The following is a 20,705-nucleotide window of genomic DNA, read 5'->3' as shown; positions in this document are numbered from 1 at the left end:
GGCTTATGAAGAGTGAATCTACTGTACTAAGCATTGAATACCCTTATGAAAATGAAACTGTGCGGCAGCTCTGCTGTAGACTAGCGGCAGCTCTGCCGTAGAGTTGCTGCACTAGTGCTGCACAGGAAAGCTGTGCAAGAGAGGCTGTGCAGGAAAATGCAGCTAGCTGCACAGTTTCTGCACAGTGTTAATCTGAGCAGAAACTGTGCAGCAGGAGACAAAACTGTGCAGCTTCTGTGCAATAATCTCCATACTGTACACCTTGTGTGCGGCAAATGTAAAATGTGTACAGCTTGTGTACAACAGACCTTGAAGTGTGCAGCTTGTGTGCAGCAGGCCATCAAAGTGTGCAGCTTGTGTGCCAGAAATGACATTACATGTACAGATTGTTATTGGTTATTGCTGCAAATATGGAGCAACACATGATGGGCACATTGCCGACTACTAGTATTTCATTACCGGGAGTACAGTGTACCATTGCACTTCGTGACCAGTCATATTCAAGAAAACAAAACTGACCTTTCATTTATATTTTACATTCATTTATTTTTATAACAGACAATCCAACTTTTAAATTATAAAAACTGTTAGATAATGGACAGCTTTTAAAGCACAGTTCAGCTGGCGAAAGCGACACAGGCCTAAACTCAACAACATTGCAGGATGATGGATATAAAGAGTACATCTGTATTATACAGCAGTGACATGTAACATCATTACATGAGTACCCCCTTCGACGATCTGGTTTGGTAAATCAAGGTTCAATCGACAACTGAATTTTTAGGAAAACAAATTTTTAAAACAGGGACTTGTCTGACTTGCAAGTTTAACTCTGTATTTTCTGCGAGTGATACCAAAATGCACTGAAACAGTTTCGAACGAAATCTATGATGGTCTGTAACTTGTGTAAGGACGCGTCGTAGACTTTTGTTACTGCAAATCTGTACCTTAAAAATATCGACAGATGAGAACTTTCCATTGTAGAAACAAACAAATAAACTTCAATGTCGCAGGACCCGCTACTAGTACCTTGGCTCCAAGCAGGGCCGTGGACGTGCTCAGACTTCACGCTATAGCAGTGTATACAGTATACGGTACGTACTAGTCTGGCAGAGACCCTGAGATTCGCGTTCTTCCCTGTTGGAACACGCGCGGGCGCCCTTCAGAGACGCGACGCGAATCCCAGGGTCTGGACGTTCTTGCAAGCGACCGGTCGGATTTCTGCCTGATCCGGGTACTTTATAGAACTCCCACATCCGTTAATCAAAACAAAACTGACAGGTAGCATAGCCAAATAAATTAAAAATGAAAAATAAAAACATACCGCGTATATAAGTGTACCAGCTACTAGTATATATTCTCTCCGCCCAGTTAGATAGGTGTTTCTTTTGACATCACTACCCTTATGAATATTCATATACTTGCAAGAACGGACAGTCGCTGTGTCTGGCAGCGCGTGCTCACAGCTGCACAGCCTTCGAATGCAGGCCCATCGCGGCGCGCACAAAACTTAACTAGGCACAGCGACTGCGGAGAGTCTAGGTACGTACGTACAGTGCCCAGCACTAAGTCTGTGTCCTGTCATCGCTAACAAAATCTCGCTTTCTGTTATGACTGGACTGATATTCAATGCTTTTGTCCATGTTTTCAGCGTTAGATAATTGCCGAGCACAATTTTGGGGTGTTTCACACCCCATCCCGACCGCTGTACGAAAATCCAATACGCTGCTTCGCGAACGTCCAGCGCTGAGACTGAGAGCAGCCGACATGTTTACACTCTGAGGTCACGGTTCATCAAGTTCAGTTCGCGCATTGATATTGAATCTTCGTGTTGAAAGAAATTTTACTCTATTTTGAGTCTTTCTATGATGAAAATAACCAGTTTCATTATACTTGTAAATTGGGTGCTCTATCAAGTATAAACATAACGGATTGGTGAATAATGTAGAGTCAATTCCAACGTTTAAAAACGGGACTACATTATAAATCGCGTAATGATTTATAGATCGCACTTCCGTTAACGTCATGAGGCTTGATCGGCGCGAAGTTAGATTTTGGTACCATCGGCTGTGTACTTGTTGTTAGGGAGTTATCTAGTGGACAATTTCGTGATCTTTCTTTGGAATCGCCAGCCAAATGATATCACAGTGTTGGAAAAACGTGTATACAGCACCAGAGATTGATGGTTTTCAAAATTTGTGAACGCGAACAGCAGTAAAAATGCTGACTATGTTTTCTAAGTATGTACACACGGTCCGGTTCGGAGAGACCTGCAACCGGAACCAGGATCGAATCATCCAGCCTCTGCGAGCCATTCTCAAATGTACCGGTAAGTCAATGTACCGTCCGTCTGTTCATCGCTATAATGTTCTGTAATCGTTGCATATCTATGTTTAGCTACAGATAAATTTTCGTTGAGTACTGATTCATACTGAATTCACTTTCGTTTCACAACAGTTACAGTAAGTGCTGAGATTTTTGCAGATTGTCGCCCGTCGCCGCCGTTGGTATGTAAACAACATACGGCGAGCTGTCCGCTGTTTGACATTTGATCATTATTAATTTAATAATCATAAATGTATATGCATTTTTTGCTTCAAGTTTTCAACTTTTTTGTCTCTTTTCAAATAATTATTGATGTCTTTCATCAAATTGCGATGTTTAAATGTGTGGTCAAACGGTAAAGACTTATACTCTTCCCTGAACGATTTGTATTTTTCAGAATGCATAGTGAGGAAGGGACAAGAAATTCAGAGAACAGAAAGCCAAATCGCAGCCTATGACAGTAATGTAAATGTTACATGAAACTTCTCGAGTCAAAAGAAAATCTCTTGAAGATACTTGTGGCATGAAATGAACATGGCATTTAAAATAAATCGTACCACAATTTGAATTTAATCTTTTTTTCTCTCTGTCTTTTTATTTAACAATAACTTTATTTGCGCTGACCATTTTTTCTTGTGAAACTGGTATTTCAGAGCTTAGTTGGATAAAACACATCTTGTGCTTTCCACAGTCTGTCAGGTTTTCAACAGTGTCACTAACATTGGCCATGTTTACACAAGCGATTTTACAACTTTTGTGTACATATCTGAGCTGAACGTATTATATCGTTGGAAAAGATAAAAACGTTGAAACTTATGGTACAATACAAGAAATTTTGCTGTCACTTAATTGTGTTGCTTCTTTGGTTTTCAGTATCTCTCGTCTATTAAATAATGTATTTCGTTTTCTTACTGTTCCTGAAATTGGTAAAAGTTTATCCCAGAGCTGACTGCTGTGGAATTATGCCAATATGAAGGAAATTTTGCATTTTGTAGTTTGCGGCAAATCTGCAGTAACATGCAAAATAATTTGCCGCAAATTTTACCTACTCCTGGTAGCTGTCCTGCAAGATGCCACAATTTTCTGTGAAGTTCCTGCACAGTCTTTCGGTACTCTGTAGTTCAAAGGGCTATTGTGCAATCACAGGCTTCCACATTTCCAACACAAACTTACTGCAGTTACTGTTTTCAGCATTTCTTGCACTATAGTATATATTTGCTCAGTGCAGCTAATGTGTATAATTCGAACGAACCACCTTACAGCAAAGCTGCTGCAACTTGTTGTACTGTTGCACAGTTCCTGCACAAAGCTACTGCACAGTTACTGTTTTCATTGCTTCTTGCACCTGTGCGGCAGCAACTAATTTGCATGAGAAAAAATCGCCTTACAGCAGAGCTGCCGCAACCTGCTGTATATTGCTGCACAGTTCCTGCACAAAGCTGCCGCACAGTTACTGTTTTTATCATTTCTTGTGCCTGTGCGGCAGCAGCTAATTTGCATGCGAAAAAGTCGCCTTACAGTTGAGTTAAAGTAATTGTCTGTTGCACTAGTGCCGCACCTGTGCAGGAACACTGTGCAGCAGGCTAAAAATTTTCATAAGGGTAGGTGGCTTATGAGGAGTGAATCTACTGTACTAAACATTGAATAGGTGGCTTATGAGGGATGAATCTACTGTACTAAGCATTGAATAGGTGGCTTATGAGGAGTGAATCTACTGTACTAGGCATTGAATAGGTGGCTTATGAGGAGTGAATCTACTGTACTAGGCATTGAATAGGTGGCTTATGAGGAGTGAATCTACTGTACTAGGCATTGAATAGGTGGCTTATGAGGAGTGAATCTACTGTACTAAGCATTGAATAGGTGGCTTATGAGGAGTGAATCTACTGTACTAAGCATTGAATAGGTGGCTTATGAGGAGTGAATCTACTGTACTAAGCATTCAATAGGTGGCTTATGAGGGGTGAATCTACTGTACTAAGCACTGAATAGGTGGCTTATGAGGGATGATCTACTGTACTAAGCATTGAATAGGTGGCTCATGAGGGATGAATCTACTGTAATAAGAATTCAATAGGTGGCTTATAAGGAGTGAATCTACTGTACTACGCATTGAATAGGTGGCTTATGAGGAGTGAATCTACTGTACTAAGCATTGAAAAGGTGGCTTATGAGGAGTTAATCTACTGTACTAGGCATTGAATAGGTGGCTTATGAGGAGTGAATCTACTGTACTAAGCATTGAATAGGTGGCTTATGAGGAGTGAATCTACTGTACTAAGCATTGAAAAGGTGGCTTATGAGGGATGAATCTACTGTACTAAGCATTGAATAGGTGGCTTATGAGGAGTGAATCTACTGTACTTGGCATTGAATAGGTGGCTTATGAGGAGTGAATCTACTGTACTACGCATTGAATGGGTGGCTTATGAGGAGTGAATCTACTGTACTAAGCATTGAATAGGTGGCTTATGAGGAGTGAATCTACTGAACTAAGCATTGAATAGGTGGCTTATGAGGAGTGAATCTACTGTACTAAGCATTGAATAGGTGGCTTATGACGGATGAATCTACTGTACTAAGCATTGAATAGGTGGCTTATGAGGGATGAATCTACTGTACTAAGCATTGAATAGGTGGCTTATGAGGGATGAATCTACTGTAATAAGCATTCAATAGGTGGCTTATGAGGAGTTAATCTACTGTACTACGCATTGAATAGGTGGCTTATGAGGAGTGAATCTACTGTACTAAGCATTGAAAAGGTGGCTTATGAGGAGTTACTCTACTGTACTAGGCATTGAATAGGTGGCTTATGAGGAGTGAATCTACTGTACTAGGCATTGAATAGGTGGCTTATGAGGAGTGAATCTACTGTACTAGGCATTGAATAGGTGGCTTATGAGGAGTGAATCTACTGAAATAAGCATTGAATAGGTGGCTTATGAGGAGTGAATCTACTGTACTAAAGCATTAATAGGTGGCTTATGAGGAGTGAATCTACTGTACTAAGCATTGAATAGGTGGCTTATGAGGAGTGAATCTACTGTACTAAGCATTGAATAGCTCGAGTACGTTAAGGCGAGGCTCGAGAAATTTCTTATGAATATGCAAATTTGCACCAATAAATATTCATGTTTCCCTGAGCGCGGGCGCTCAGCTTGATTCAACCAGGTCGCGGACGTGTATGGTGTGCGAGTACTCCCGAGTGTAGCCTTCGAGGCTTCAGCTCATGTGGGCAAAAGACCCAAACGGGAGATTTGGAACGGCTATTTATGTCAGCCAACTTCACCGTTTCGGTCTTTGGCATATCAAGAGCATATCGAAATGAACGCAGTTTGACGAAGGATATTGTGGCTACGCCATCATGGTTGCCGCCCGGGGTTGCCGCCATCAGCACATGTTGATCCCTGATGTGGCCCACCACTTGTTTTCGCCATCATTCATCAAGGACAGACAGGAGTGTTTTGCAACTACTGGTTGTCACTACTCACGATATGTACAATAAAAGTCAGAAACAAAAGCGAGGTTGAGTATTTTATCGATCTCCAGAACTGCTCTCACACCGACGCAATCGCTGAATGCGTACGGTGCTGAAATGGACGCGACCGCCTTGTTACTAGGATACAGTCAGCTGTCTCTACCCATAAAGCATTGTATGTGGTCCCTGGATGGGCTTCCCCAGGGGCCTGCATAGGGATTCCCCGGGCCGGCTAGAGTCCCAAATTACGACAAGAAAATTGCCAAAATCCAGCCGCTAAACTTGTTATTTTTTTTAAATCGCTGATTTGAATATTATATTGACATGTTTGTCATTATCATGCTGGCAATTCTTTATCCCAGAAAGCAAGTGCAGGCACAGTTTGACCCCAATTACGCTCGTACTGGAGGTCGTCCGTCAAGGGTCAGCTGATATTTTGTGGCAAGTCATTAATACGGGGGCGAAATTTCTTACAGTATAGGTCGCACTAGTGATGGAAAGTGAGGTCAACGCGGACAGTGTGGTTATTTACAGGATATGGGGGAGTCTACCGGCTGGATTCTGTGCTGGAACAGACCATACAATTTTCGAACCAAAAATACCGTTATTTAGTGAAATAAATTATTATTTCCGGGATTTTATCAACATAATACTATTTTGTGGAGTCGTTTTTTATAAAATACATATACAAAGTTTGACTAATACGGAAGGATGTGCCGATTTAGCCAGTAAAACCGAAACGCACTCGTCGATAGAGGGCGCCCTTGCGGGAGCCGTGCCTTAACATACTCGAGAGGTGGCTTATGAGGAGTGAATCTACTGAACAAAGCATTGAATAGGTGGCTAATGAGGAGTGAATCTACTGTACTAAGCATTGAATAGGCGGCTTATCAGGAGTGAATCTACTGTACTAAGCATTGAATAGGTGGCTTATGAGGAGTGAATCTACTGAACTAAGCATTGAATAGGTGGCTTATGAGGAGTGAATCTACTGTACTAAGCATTGAATAGGTGGCTTATGAGGAGTGAATCTACTGTACTAGGCATTCAATAGGTGGCTTATGAGGAGTTAATTTACTGTACTAATCATCGAATAGGTGGCTATGAGGAGTATATCTACTGTACTAAGCATGGAATAGGTGGCTTATGAGGAGCGAATCTACTGTACTAAGCATTGAATAGGTGGCTTATGAGGAGTGAATCTACTGTACTAAGCATTCAATAGGTGGCTTATGAGGAGTGAATCTACTGTACTAAGCATTCAATAGGTGGCTTATGAGGGATGAATCTACTGTACTAAGCATTGAATAGGTGCTTATGAGGGATGAATCTACTGTACTAAGCATTGAATAGGTGGCTTATGAGGGATGAATCTACTGTACTAAGCATTCAATAGGTGGCTTATGAGGAGTGAATCTACTGTACTAGGCATTGAATAGGTGGCTTATGAGGAGTGAATCTACTGTACTAAGCATTGAAAGGTGGCTTATGAGGAGTGAATCTACTGTACTAGGCATTGAATAGGTGGCTTATGAGGAGTGAATCTACTGTACTAGGCATTGAATAGGTGGCTTATGAGGAGTGAATCTACTGTACTAGGCATTGAATAGGTGGCTTATGAGGAGTGAATCTACTGAAATAAGCATTGAATAGTGGCTTATGAGGAGTGAATCTACTGTACTAAGCATTGAATAAGTGGCTTATGAGGAGTGAATCTACTGTACTAAGCACTGAATAGGTGGCTTATGAGGAGTGAATCTACTGTACTAAGCATTGAATAGGTGGCTTATGAGGAGTGAATTTACTGAACTAAGCATTGAATAGGTGGCTTATGAGGAGTGAATCTACTGTACTAAGCATTGAATAGGCGGCTTATGAGGAGTGAAACTACTGTACTAAGCATTGAATAGGTGGCTTATGAGGAGTGAATCTACTGAACTATGCATTGAATAGGTGGCTTATGAGGAGTGAATCTACTGTACTTAGCATTGAATAGGTGGCTTATGAGGAGTGAATCTACTGTACTAGGCATTGAATAGGTGGCTTATGAGGAGTTTATCTACTGTACTAAGCATTGAATAGGTGGCTTATGAGGAGTGAATCTACTGTACTAGGCATTGAATAGGTGGCTTATGAGGAGTGAATCTACTGTACTAAGCATTGAATAGGTGGCTTATGAGGAGTGAATCTACTGTACTAAGCATTGAATAGGTGGCTTATGAGGAGTGAATCTACTGTACTAAGCATTGAATAGGTGGCTTATGAGGGATGAATCTACTGTACTAAGCATTGAATAGGTGGCTATGAGGAGTGAATCTACTGTACTAGGCATTGAATAGGTGGCTTATGAGGAGTGAATCTACTGTACTAAGCATTGAATAGGTGGCTTATGAGGAGTGAATCTACTGTACTAGGCATTGAATAGGTGGCTTATGAGGAGTGAATCTACTGTACTAAGCACTGAATAGGTGGCTTATGAGGAGTGAATCTACTGTACCAGGCGTTGAATAGGTGGCTTATGAGGAGTGAATCTACTGTACTAAGCATTGAATAGGTGGCTTATGAGGAGTGAATCTACTGTACTAGGCATTGAATAGGTGGCTTATGAGGAGTGAATCTACTGTACTAAGCATTGAATAGGTGGCTTATGAGGAGTGAATCTACTGTACTAAGCATTGAATAGGTGGCTTATGAGGAGTGAATCTACTGTACTAAGCATTGAATAGGCGGCTTATGAGGAGTGAAACTACTGTACTAAGCATTGAATAGGTGGCTTATGAGGAGTGAATCTACTGAACTAAGCATTGAATAGGTGGCTTATGAGGAGTAAATCTACTGTACTAAGCATTGAATAGGTGGCTTATGAGGAGTGAATCTACTGTACTAGGCATTGAATAGGTGGCTTATGAGGAGTGAATCTACTGTACTAAGCATTGAATAGGTGGCTTATGAGGAGTGAATCTACTGTACTAAGCATTGAATAGGTGGCTTATGAGGAGTGAATCTACTGTACTAAGCATTGAATAGGTGGCTTATGAGGAGTGAATCTACTGTACCAAGCATTGAATAGGTGGCTTATGAGGAGTGAATCTACTGTACTAAGCATTAAATAGGTGGCTTATGAGGGATGAATCTACCGTACTAAGCATTGAATAGGTGGCTTATGAGGAGTGAATCTACTGTACTAGGCATTGAATAGGTGGCTTATGAGGAGTAAATCTACTGTACTAAGCATTGAATAGGTGGCTTATGAGGAGTGAATCTACTGTACCAGGCGTTGAATAGGTGGCTTATGAGGAGTGAATCTACTGTACTAAGCATTGAATAGGTGGCTTATGAGGAGTGAATCTACTGTACTAAGCATTGAATAGGTGGCTTATGAGGAGTGAATCTACTGTACGAGGCATTGAATAGGTGGCTTATGAGGAGTGAATCTACTGTACTACGCATTGAATAGGTGGCTTATGAGGAGTGAATCTACTGTACTAAGCATTGAATAGGTGGCTTATGAGGAGTGAATCTACTGTACTAAGCATTGAATAGGAGGCTTCAACAGTGAGGAGTGAATCTACTGTACTAAGCATTGAATAGGTGGTTTATGAGGAGTGAATCTACTGTACTAGGCATTAAATAGGTGGCTTATGAGGAGTGAATCTACTGTACTAAGCATTGAATAGGTGGCTTATGAGGAGTGAATCTACTGTACTAAGCATTGAATAGGTGGCTTATGAGGAGTGAATCTACTGTACTAGGCATTGAATAGGTGGCTTATGAGGAGTGAATCTACTGTACGAAGCATTGAATAGGTGGCTTATGAGGAGTTAATCTACTGTACTAAGCATTGAATAGGTGGCTTATGAGGAGTGAATCTACTGTACTAGGCATTAAATAGGTGGCTTATGAGGAGTGAATCTACTGTACTAAGCATTGAATAGGTGGCTTATGAGGAGTGAATCTACTGTACTAAGCATTGAATAGGTGGCTTATGAGGAGTGAATCTACTGTACGAAGCATTGAATAGGGGCTTAGGAGGAGTGAATCTACTGTACTAAGCATTGAATAGGTGGCTTATGAGGAGTGAATCTACTCTACTAGGCATTGAATAGGTGGCTATGAGGAGTGAATATACTGTACTAAGCATTGAATAGGTGGCTTATGAGGAGTGAATCTACTGTACTTAGCATTGAATAGGTGGCTTATGAGGAGTGAATCTACTGTACTAGGCATTGAATAGGAGGCTTCAACAGTGAGGAGTGAATCTACTGTACTAAGCATTGAATAGGTGGTTTATGAGGAGTGAATCTACTGTACTAGGCATTAAATAGGTGGCTTATGAGGAGTGAATCTACTGTACTAAGCATTGAATAGGTGGCTTATGAGGAGTGAATCTACTGTACTAAGCATTGAATAGGTGGCTTATGAGGAGTGAATCTACTGTACTAGGCATTGAATAGGTGGCTTATGAGGAGTGAATCTACTGTACTAAGCATTGAATAGGTGGCTTATGAGGAGTGAATCTACTGTACTAGGCATTGAATAGGTGGCTTATGAGGAGTGAATCTACTGTACTAGGCATTAAATAGGTGGCTTATGAGGAGTGAATCTACTGTACTAGGCATTGAATAGGTGGCTTATGAGGAGTGAATCTACTGTACTAAGCATTGAATAGGTGGCTTATGAGGAGTGAATCTACTGTACTAGGCATTGAATAGGTGGCTTATGAGGAGTGAATCTACTGTACGAAGCATTGAATAGGTGGCTTATGAGGAGTGAATCTACTGTACTAAGCATTGAATAGGTGGCTTATGAGGAGTGAATCTACTCTACTAGGCATTGAATAGGTGGCTTATGAGGAGGTGAATATACTGTACTAAGCATTGAATAGGTGGCTTATGAGGAGTGAATCTACTGTACTTAGCATTGAATAGGTGGCTTATGAGGAGTGAATCTACTGTACTAGGCATTGAATAGGTGGCTCATGAGGAGTGAATATACTGTACTAAGCATTGAAAAGGTGGCTTATGAGGAGTAATCTACTGTACTAAGCATTGAATAGGTGGCTTATGAGGAGTGAATCTACTGTACTAAGCATTGAATAGGTGGCTTATGAGGAGTGAATCTACTGTACTAAGCATTGAATAGGTGGCTTATGAGGAGTGAATCTACTGAAATAAGCATTGAATAGGTGGCTTATGAGGGATGAATATACTGTACTAACCATTGAATAGGTGGCTTATGAGGAGTGAATCTACTGTACTAGGTATTGAATAGGTGGCTTATGAAGAGTGAATATACTGTACTCAGCATTGAATAGGTGGCTTATGAGGAGTGAATCTACTGTACTAAGCGTTGAATAGGTGGCTTATGAGGAGTGAATCTACTGTACTAAGCATTGAATAGGTGGCTTATGAGGAGTGAATCTACTGTACTAAGCATTGAATAGGTGGCTTATGAGGAGTGAATCTACTGTACTAAGCATTGAATAGGTGGCTTATGAGGAGTGAATCTACTGTTTCAGGACCAGAAAATGGAAACAGCAGAAATGATATTTTACAAAGCTTTGTGCAAATGAAAGAATGTACAACTGTGAGCATTAACTGATAACAGTGATACTGATAACTCTTTTAGCTTTGCTTACAATGTTTTTCACCCTCTCCCTTTTAAGTAGAATTGTCAATGATCTATGGGAGGAGGATCATGTTTTCTAGACCAGAAACTGCCTTTTGCGAAAACCTGTTCTTGAACGGTTCTCATAAATGAAACAAATGCCTAGTGTTCCACACACTCAATAAACCCAAGATGGGGGTACAAATCAAATCCTTGTGCACAATGTACCGGTATACTGATATACAATTTTCCATATTCACATTTGTGCATGTGGTTTGCACAGCAGTCTAATCGGTTTACAGATTAAACCTATTGCTTTGAAGATTGTTTGCAGGTTATCAGGGATGATCTTATTCACAGTTGACCAAATAATGACAAAATCCCAGAAGGTTCACCTCTCGTGCTTTGTTAGTCCCCATGGACACAGTCCGGGGGGACTTATAGGTTTGGTCGTGTCCGTGCTTCCGTCCGTGCGTCCGTCCGTTCACGCAGATATCTCATAGATGCCTGCTGCGATTACATTCAAACTTAGTACAAGGATTACTTCATATGTCATACAGATGCACGTCAATTTGTTTTCTGATACGATCCAATATGGTTGCCAGCGGCCATTTTATTACGATTTTATCATGTACAGAGCCGTAACTCAGACATGTTTCAACCGATTTTATTCAAAAAAATTGGTACAAGGACATTGACTAATGTCATAGATATGCACGTCAATTTGTTTTGTGATATGATCCAATATGGCCACCAGGTGGCCATTTTGTTACGATTTTTTCATGTATAGAGCCATAACTCAGACATATCTCAACCAGGGAACCGATTATTCAAACTTGGTACAAGGACATTGATCTATGTCATATATATGCATGTCGATTTGTTTTGTGATACGATCCAATATGGCCGCAAGATGGCCATTTTATTACGATTATTTCATGTACAGCGCCATAACTCAAACATGTATCAATCAAATTTATTCAAAGTTGGTACAAAGACATTGACTTATGTAGGTCGATTTGTTTCTCGATATGGTCCAATATGGCCACATGGTGGCAATTTTATTATTATTTTTCATGTCGAGAGCCATATAACTCTGGCAAGTCTCAACCGATTGTACAGTGTGCCATTTTGTCTGTCAGTCTGTAGACCTATTAGGAACAAATGTAATGTAATCTGAATAGATTAGGTAATAACGGGCATCATAATTATGAACAATTTGCAAATATGGCCAACATGCCATCCATCTATAAATTTCACATCAAATTTGATGAGACTGCATAAGTTAGTGTCTCACCACAAATGCATTTTCAATCCAAGAAAATACTGCAAAATACTCCCATGATCACTTTAATGAGTCATACATCATAATTTTCTTCCAGTGAGTTTCTTGGCTACCTTGGGCTAAATAGGCCATGGAAGGCGCTCAAGATACCACATGACACCCAGCAAGATGGATCTTCATGTGGTGTTTATGCATTAGAGGTGAGACATGTGGCATAAGTAATCAGTCTTCACACTGGTATGTAGATAAGAATGGATAGTGAAATTGATCTAAATGTTGCCACACTTGTGTAATTGATTTGTAAAGTTGTTCCAAAACTTGCCTCAGAAGTTGCACTGACTTGTTATAACTGCGGTGGAAACCAAAGAGCTTTTATGGACCCACAATAAACACACACCAGGGAGTACACTTTGAAGTGCACTTCACATACAGGGATAGAAAGTCAGGAAATCTTTACCCTACACACACAGACACCAATCAGTGTCTGCTTTATTGCTTTTTATCAACAATTACAGCAGAAGCCTACTGTGAAACAACACTGTCATCCGTCTATAGTTTGCCGCAACTCAATGAAAGTTACCGATCCTGTAGTAAATTTCGAAACAACTTTACAAACCAATTACACAAGTGTGATAACATTTGGATCAAATTCACTGTCCATTCTTATCTGCATATGAAAATAAATGCTGTGTACACACTTTCGAGTACTGATGTCTGTTTGTTTGTCTGTCCCATTAATATTGTAAGAATCATTGTTAGAATGTGCTCTATGGTACCTATGTGGTCAGAATTAAAATTTAAGAAAACATTGTGAGAAAAACTTATTTTTTAGTATGTAGGTCATCACAGGAAGACACACTGTCGAGGAATCACATATTTTGAAATAAAGGATTTAAAAAAAATGCTCAGCAACATGTACTGTCAAGCATACATTATGCAGTGTTTTTGCTAAGGTTGGGGAATATTGGTAAATGATTTGGGAACCCAGGTAACATTGCTGCTGTCCCTCAATCTGATTCCATTGCTATACCAAGGGGAACCCGTGTAAAATGACTTGGGAGCCCCTCTAACATTTACCTGCTTACCGCCCTTAACAAAAAAAACTGCATTATGTAGCACTCCATGTGATACTTTCGAATTGATTAGATTTTGATTGATATTGCTTCAGTCATTTGCGTCATTTTCAATGTACATTACAGGACTATGGTAAAATTGAATTTTGATGTAATTCAGTCAAAATATTGATCACTAATAATTATAACTCAGAAGTGTGATTGACTGTAGGGTAACCCAGGAATATAGTGGTAAATAATAAACTAGCTGCATATACCAACACACTCTAACACAATTTAGACTAAGTGCACATCAACTTAACATAGAAACAGGTAGACATCGTAAAATGGGAGCAGAAAAACGTCTCTGCCCATGTGCAAGAGTAACAAAATAGAAGATGAAATACACTTTTTACTCTTATGCCCATTATATAACAAAGAAAGAATACAAATCCTCCGTTTAAAAGACAAGAAACAAAGTTTAACTGAAACATTTATTGAAATAATGACAAACAATAACACAGCTGTTTCTTTAGCAAAATTTATTTATTGTTGTTTTGAAAAGAGAAAATTTTATATTATTTCTAAGTGAATTTGGAAGTTTTTCTCTTTAATTATGACTTGTTCAACTTGAAGTTGAAAATCTTTATTGTATGTGCTAATATGCCAGAGTGGCATACAGTTCAATAAAGATCAATTCTATTCTATTCTACCAATTCATGTTGTATTAGGTTTATAATTATTTGAGAAATGTGATGGTATTTCTCTACAGTTTGCTGACCTTTTCCTGCAAGGGAAAACAATACTTACTTTCGATAAAGGAGAAAAAAGGTTGCAAATAGCTGAAAAGATAGTAAAAGAGATTGGTAGGTGCTAGCTCTAAGGTTAAAACAAAGGTGTTCTTTTGTATGTTTACCAATGCATGTCATGTTGTTGTCTAAACAAAGGGACAATAGCTATAAGTTTCTATACTTTTTCAGTTTTTACATCATAACTGAAATCTGTTCATCAACATAGCCTTAAATTGCTACATACAGACATATAGAAAAGTTGAACACCACTCATCCAGACAACAGTTGTATTAACTTTCCATACATTGCAACCTCAGTTCAAGGTCCCATTAATCACTTTTGTTTGTGTATTGATCAGTCACCTGAATATGAGGTTATCCAAACAAAAGTAAAGGTTTGTATAACCAAATTTTCCCAAGCAGTTTGGATAATAATCATACCATTTCAACATTCTTCAGAAGTAGAACAGAAACAGTAGTTGATATACTGACAAACAATGAAGATGATATCAAAAGTTATAGCTACTGTTCCTTTTAGCAAGTAACATATTGTATAGCAATTGATTTACACATTTGAATTTACAATAGGATCTCTTGTTGACTTACAGTTGTGGCCGTATTCTTCGGTGGGGCAAGTTGGTAATTACCTACCAATTTAGCTAGGGATATTGCAATATACCAAGGGAACTTCCTTGCCGCTTCAGATAGGAAAACAGAGTATGGCTTAGGAAGTTCCCTTGGTATATTGCAGTATCCCTAGCTAAATAGGTAGGTAATTACCAACTTGCCCCACCAAAGAATAATGGTCTCAACCACAGTCCCTCCACAAACGGTTTTGTGGAGGGACCGTGTCTCAACGAATGTTTCACTTAGTTCATATCAAAAGTTTAAGGCAGGAGACTGCTTATTGTCTTTGCAAATTACACATATGTATTCTATATGATTGCATACAGATATGCAAGACACCTTATGTAGAATATAGTAGCAGTTTTCAGACATCAAAATGTAACAACCCTTTATTTTTTCTATTTGTTGAGAGAACATGTTAGTTGGTTTGCATGTGCGATAAGTAGAAAATTCTTTCAATACTGTTTTCATTAACATGGTGAAAATATTATGTTTCTAATGGTTATGTCACCAAATTCTTTCATTTTTCTAGTTAAATGAACCTGTAATTTCAATGTAACTTCAGTTAAATGACTTCCAATAATGCTGCAGTATATTCACGGTTTAGAATGTAATATACGTTTAACCTTCTTTACATGCAGATACCACCAAAACCAGATGTCACAGATGTGGCAAGGGTAGCCCTAAGGTAAGTAATACTGAACTACTTATGAAGAAATTGTTTTCTTTTGACTGTTAAGAAAACAGTATCAGGGCATAGTTGAAGGGAAACAGTCATCAGAAATGCACCTGCATCAAGTTTCTTGTTCAGAAACAATGTTTTTTCTTGCATGATCATCATAGGTGCAACTTTTAAATTATACAATGTAGATTATGGCAGCCATGTTTTAACTTTCAACAATCACCAATGTGGCTTGGATAGTATTTACATGTACATTGGTCATATGGGTCCCATATGACCTTTGAGTGCAGTTCAAATGACTTAATCCCTTTAAGAGAATCAATATCCAACATTATGTAGAAAACGAACATCTTGCATAACAAACTAAAATGGTGATGAATTAAACGTATCATACATTTTGTTAAACATTGCAGAATTCTTGTTTATCATGTGGAAGAAAGTATCATGCAAAGTGCCATACCAAGCGTCAATTGAAATGCTTCATTTGTACTGTTACTTGTGGTAAGTATTGCTGTGCTCCACATGTGCACAGCCACAGTTCACAAGCATTCCAAGCATCGTTTACAAACAAGCGTGGAAAATTTGTAAACATGTTACCTTCTTGTGTCAGTAACTTAAACCCTTGAGAATTTTCTGAACCATTTTTAAAACAATACAATATTTTCAAAAGGCCAAAGTAAGCCTTTCCCAGACATTTCTCAACTATTTAGATGTTAAAAACTGTTGGGTATCTTTTTTCAACTTTTCTCAATCAGGCCAAGCTCTGTCTTCTAAAGGTTTCGGTTGTTTTTGTTTTGCTGTAAATTTTTCCTCTCAGCAGCTGCTGCTCATATTTCAGAAGATACCACATCAGGAAAAGAACCTGAAAAGTCTGAGGATGAACAATTGTGTGCTGCCAATAATGGTGTCCCAGAGGATGAAGAAGGTAGGTTCTTGTTAATTTTGTTTTTAACTACTATAGACTATAGTCTATAGTAGCTATTGGGATGGGTATCTGCCCGTCGTCAGCATGTATATGTGTGTGTATGTCCGTTTGTGAGGCATCCGTCCACTCAAATATGTTGAGAGCCGCAGTATTTACTAATTTGATAGTTCTTGTGTAGATGAAAAATATGATTTTGAATTTATTTTTATTTGATATTGTTAAAAATATGCAAATTAGTGCCATAAAGGCGTTTTTAGTAAAAAATCTTCATAACCACTGGTCAGACAGCTTTGTTATTTGGTATACAGGTCCCTAGGGATAACCCAACTTAGATTTGTTCAAATTGTGATGAAATATGCAAATCTGTATTTTTAAGGAATTTTTTTTGTCATGTTTGGTCGAAACTTTATTTCATCAAAATCGCTCGTCTGGCAGCTTTGATATCTGGTATACAGGTTCCTAAAGATGAACTTAATATGATATATTGAATATCTGATGAAATCTGCAATTTTGTATTTTTGGTGCAATTTTTGCCATTTTTTGGTCAAAAATTATGTTTCTCAAAAACTGCTTGTCTGATGCCTTTGATATTTGGTATACAGGTTCTATGGATTGTCTTAGTGTGATATATTGAAATTTGGTGAATTCAATTTTTGTATTTTTGGGTCAGTTTTTTCCATATTTGGTCAAAATATTTGTTTCTCAAAAGTTACTCACCTAATAGCTTTGATATTTGGTATACAGGTTCCTAGGCTTTATCTTAATGTAATATATTGAAATTATGATGAAATCTTCAATTTTGTATTTTTATAGCTAATTTTGCCATTTTTGCTCAGGTTATCCTGAAATGAGCTATCAAAGATATCCACCTTCTTCATCAATACATGTGTCACAAAATGTTATTCTCTACACAAAACAAGTATGGCACAAGAGTTCTAAAGTCCAGACGGGATGTTTCATTTTTACTTGACATCTGTAATAATTATATTACATGTGAGATCAATTATATTCTCTTTTATCCAAGTGGCTATCAACAATGAATAGGGTTGAATTACGGAGAAATTTTGAGTCAAATTTTCAATGAATTTCCTTACCAAAATTGTTGTCTCCAGCAAGTTCAATTCCCTTTACTAAATCAAATCATCCATTCAATGCCATTCTAAATACCCAAATTAATAAAAAGTACATTTGTCAGTTGTTTACTTGACTTTGAAATTGAACTTGTTAAACGTAAACATGAATTTGTAGACTTTTACAGTGAATCAATTTTGGTGTTAATGTTAAAAATTAATTTAAGTCAAAAACTTGATGCTATTTTCTGAAATATTTCACTTGAAAGATGAGTACATGTAGAAAAAAACGACTATTTATTTTACATTGTCTATCCTCATTCTAAAATGGCATTGGTTGAAAGACTGACATTCAAAAAAGTGATTTAAATCATGATTAACAAAATTAAAATGCCTCTTATTCAAAATGAAAAAACTTTATTGCCAAACAAAATAGATGTTTTGTTATATAGCATTTAAAGAACATAATGTGAAAATTTCTGAAAATTTGACCCAGCCTGAGTGAAGTTAAATTTTTTGGAATTTTTGAAAGTGGAAAAGGAAGCCAGAAAATCAAGTGATTTACATACATTTGCATAAATTAAACTTCTGTATCAAGCAACTTAATGACTGTTTAAAAAGCTTAAAGGTGAACCCACCCAATATTTTAATCTTGCGTTAACAAATTAATTAAAATTGATTTATGCTTGCAACCCTTGTTTGTCTCTGTTTGCTGATTAGATGCTGATACACAGAATGTCTTCTTGCTAGAGAATGAAAAGCCTGCATCCATAGAGAAAAGATTTACTGTGTCTGGAAATCAGGGTTCCAGCAAGATCTGAGGGACTTTCAATCTTGTCAATACAGTCATGATTATGTGATTGAAATAAGTATTCAACATTTCAACAAAATATCTGAATTTGAAGAAGAAATTGAGAAGATATAGCTTGAAAATAGATATTTGATGATACAATACTAAGGAGTCTCATAATGTTGTTTCTTTTTCCAGTAATCCAACCACCAGAGCTCACAGAACTATCATTTAAGTGTTGCAAATTACACAACAAAAGAAGATACTGCCTCTGTACAAATCACATCGCCACTATGCAGATGACTATGACAATGACGAGGTTTGTTTGAGAACTTGCTCTCTCTCAGAACTGCAAAAATAGTTGACACAGAATTGAATCTGAACAATGGCTGTTTGATATTTCAACAAAATTCTCTATCTCTGTGTCACAAATAGGGAAATATGTTGGTTGCTCAATTGCATTCTTCTAGTCTTCCAGCATGTATTTGCTGTGTGATGGACATTTGGAATTTACTATGATGTTTATTGTAATATTCCAAACAATTTCTAGGCAAAATGTTACTGTGTTTTGTGTACAGTGGAGTTTCATTAATTGAGCCCCTGTGAGCCCCTGGAATACTTGAGCTCTTGCTTATGTTACTGTATAGACATCAACAACCATTTCCATCTATGAATATTAGGCATCAGAAGTTGTGACTTATGTTTCAAATAAAGTGAAAGGCACAGCTTTGGGTATGTCATTGTTACATCTTATTTGAGCATTTTCTAAATGAAACATTTTTATATGATTTTATATGAAAATGATAAAGAATCATGTAATAGCGCTGTTCACGGTTACAGATTTGTTACTAAATATAGCTGTATATGTGCGATATTCAACAACGCTGCTTGAAATGCGGACAAATTTTATCAGTGTTGCATGCATGGCTGTTTTTGCAACTTGTACTCTGAGTTGTAGATATATGTTTCTTAGTATTCATTCCTACACTGCAAATTTTTCTGGCTTGTTGACCAGCTAAATTCAAGCCAAAAATAAACCGGCTTGTTTGTCAGTAAACAGAATGTTTAGAGTTGTGAATTTTGGCTTATTTTGGCTTCCTGCATACCAAGTCTGGTTTCTGTGCATGCCAGTTTGCTTTTCAATATTGGCTTACAGGCAAGCCAAGCTAAGAATTAAATGGCCTGTATGCAAGCTACCTCTGAACATGATACGGCATATATACATGTCAAGCTAAGATCACTTCAGCTTGCCAGTAAGCCAGTTGGTACTAAACAATGGTTTACAGGCAATCCACTATAATATGAACACGGCTTGCTAGCAAGCCAAGTTTAAGATACTGTGGCCAAATGCCCATATACCAGATAATGCTGAACAGGGGCTTATTTATAAACCAATATCACACTTCTCTGGCTCAACGGTAAGCCAATTCTGGTTCCATCTGGTTTGAAGATAAGCCAATATTAGTGCAATGTGGCTTACTGACAAACCAATTTCTGACTAATTCTGGTTACGAGCAAGCCACTTTAAGGATTCCTCTGGTTTACAAACAAACCATTACAAGCTGGCTTGCAGGCATGCCACTCCGGGGCCAATGTATGGCTTGCTCACAAACCACTTCAATTGCTAAATGTGGCTTAAATACAAACCATATTGGGACCAGCAGGGTGGGGGGGGGGGCAAAAGAGAATTTCTGATCATCCCTCAAATTGAAATTTGATTTCATCATATTTTGCAAATGTAGGGTAGGATATCATCAAATGGAACAGCCTAATGGGTCATCTATGTGATGGCGCTATACACAATACAGGATTGTACCACATCTGAAATGTAGAGAATAGCTTAAGTAGCTAGAAGTCCTGCAGGCTACGTTAAAAAAACGAACAACAATCATGTAACAATTACTCTCAGACTGTTTTATTACCATTTACAAGAAATGAGACAGTAATTGGTGCAAAATAATCAAATCTAACAATTTAAGGGGTATAATTGCTAAAAATGACATTTTTCATGAATGCTATGTACTTGTAACATCATGTTATACAGTTTACCTCAATGGGGTTCAGCATGCTT

General features: G+C 38.2%; 1 protein-coding gene and 1 long non-coding RNA gene across 6 annotated transcripts in view; both read left to right on the top strand.

Annotated features, from left to right (window-relative positions):
- LOC139147275 (uncharacterized) overlaps nucleotides 1-19,095 on the top strand; it is a 60,463-nt gene extending 41,368 nt beyond the window's left edge. Inside the window, exons 1-5 of one of the 5 annotated variants that reach the window (XR_011555688.1) lie at nucleotides 12,518-12,935; nucleotides 15,809-15,855; nucleotides 16,263-16,350; nucleotides 16,670-16,774; nucleotides 18,833-19,095. Coding sequence is in view for 2 of the 5 variants with exons in the window: in XM_070718305.1 (XP_070574406.1) it covers nucleotides 12,877-12,898; nucleotides 15,809-15,855; nucleotides 16,263-16,350; nucleotides 16,667-16,774; nucleotides 18,833-18,963 (396 nt within the window). In the remaining 3 variants the exon portion in view is untranslated. Of the gene's footprint in view, nucleotides 1-12,517; nucleotides 12,936-15,808; nucleotides 15,856-16,262; nucleotides 16,351-16,666; nucleotides 16,775-18,832 lie in introns of those variants that run through there. The other 4 variants (XM_070718306.1, XM_070718305.1, XR_011555686.1 and 1 more) reach the window with 4 other exon arrangements.
- LOC139147273 (uncharacterized) lies at nucleotides 41-2,898 on the top strand. Its single transcript, XR_011555684.1, has 3 exons — nucleotides 41-1,094; nucleotides 1,543-2,329; nucleotides 2,723-2,898. It is a non-coding gene; the product is annotated as an uncharacterized lncRNA (long non-coding RNA).
- Nucleotides 19,096-20,705: the final 1,610 nt, after the last annotated feature.

The sequence above is a fragment of the Ptychodera flava genome, chromosome 13 (genome assembly GCF_041260155.1).
Source record: "Ptychodera flava strain L36383 chromosome 13, AS_Pfla_20210202, whole genome shotgun sequence".
NCBI lineage: Eukaryota > Metazoa > Hemichordata > Enteropneusta > Ptychoderidae > Ptychodera > Ptychodera flava.
Note: the sequence above shows the minus strand (reverse complement) of the source record. Positions and strands in the feature narration are given on the sequence as shown.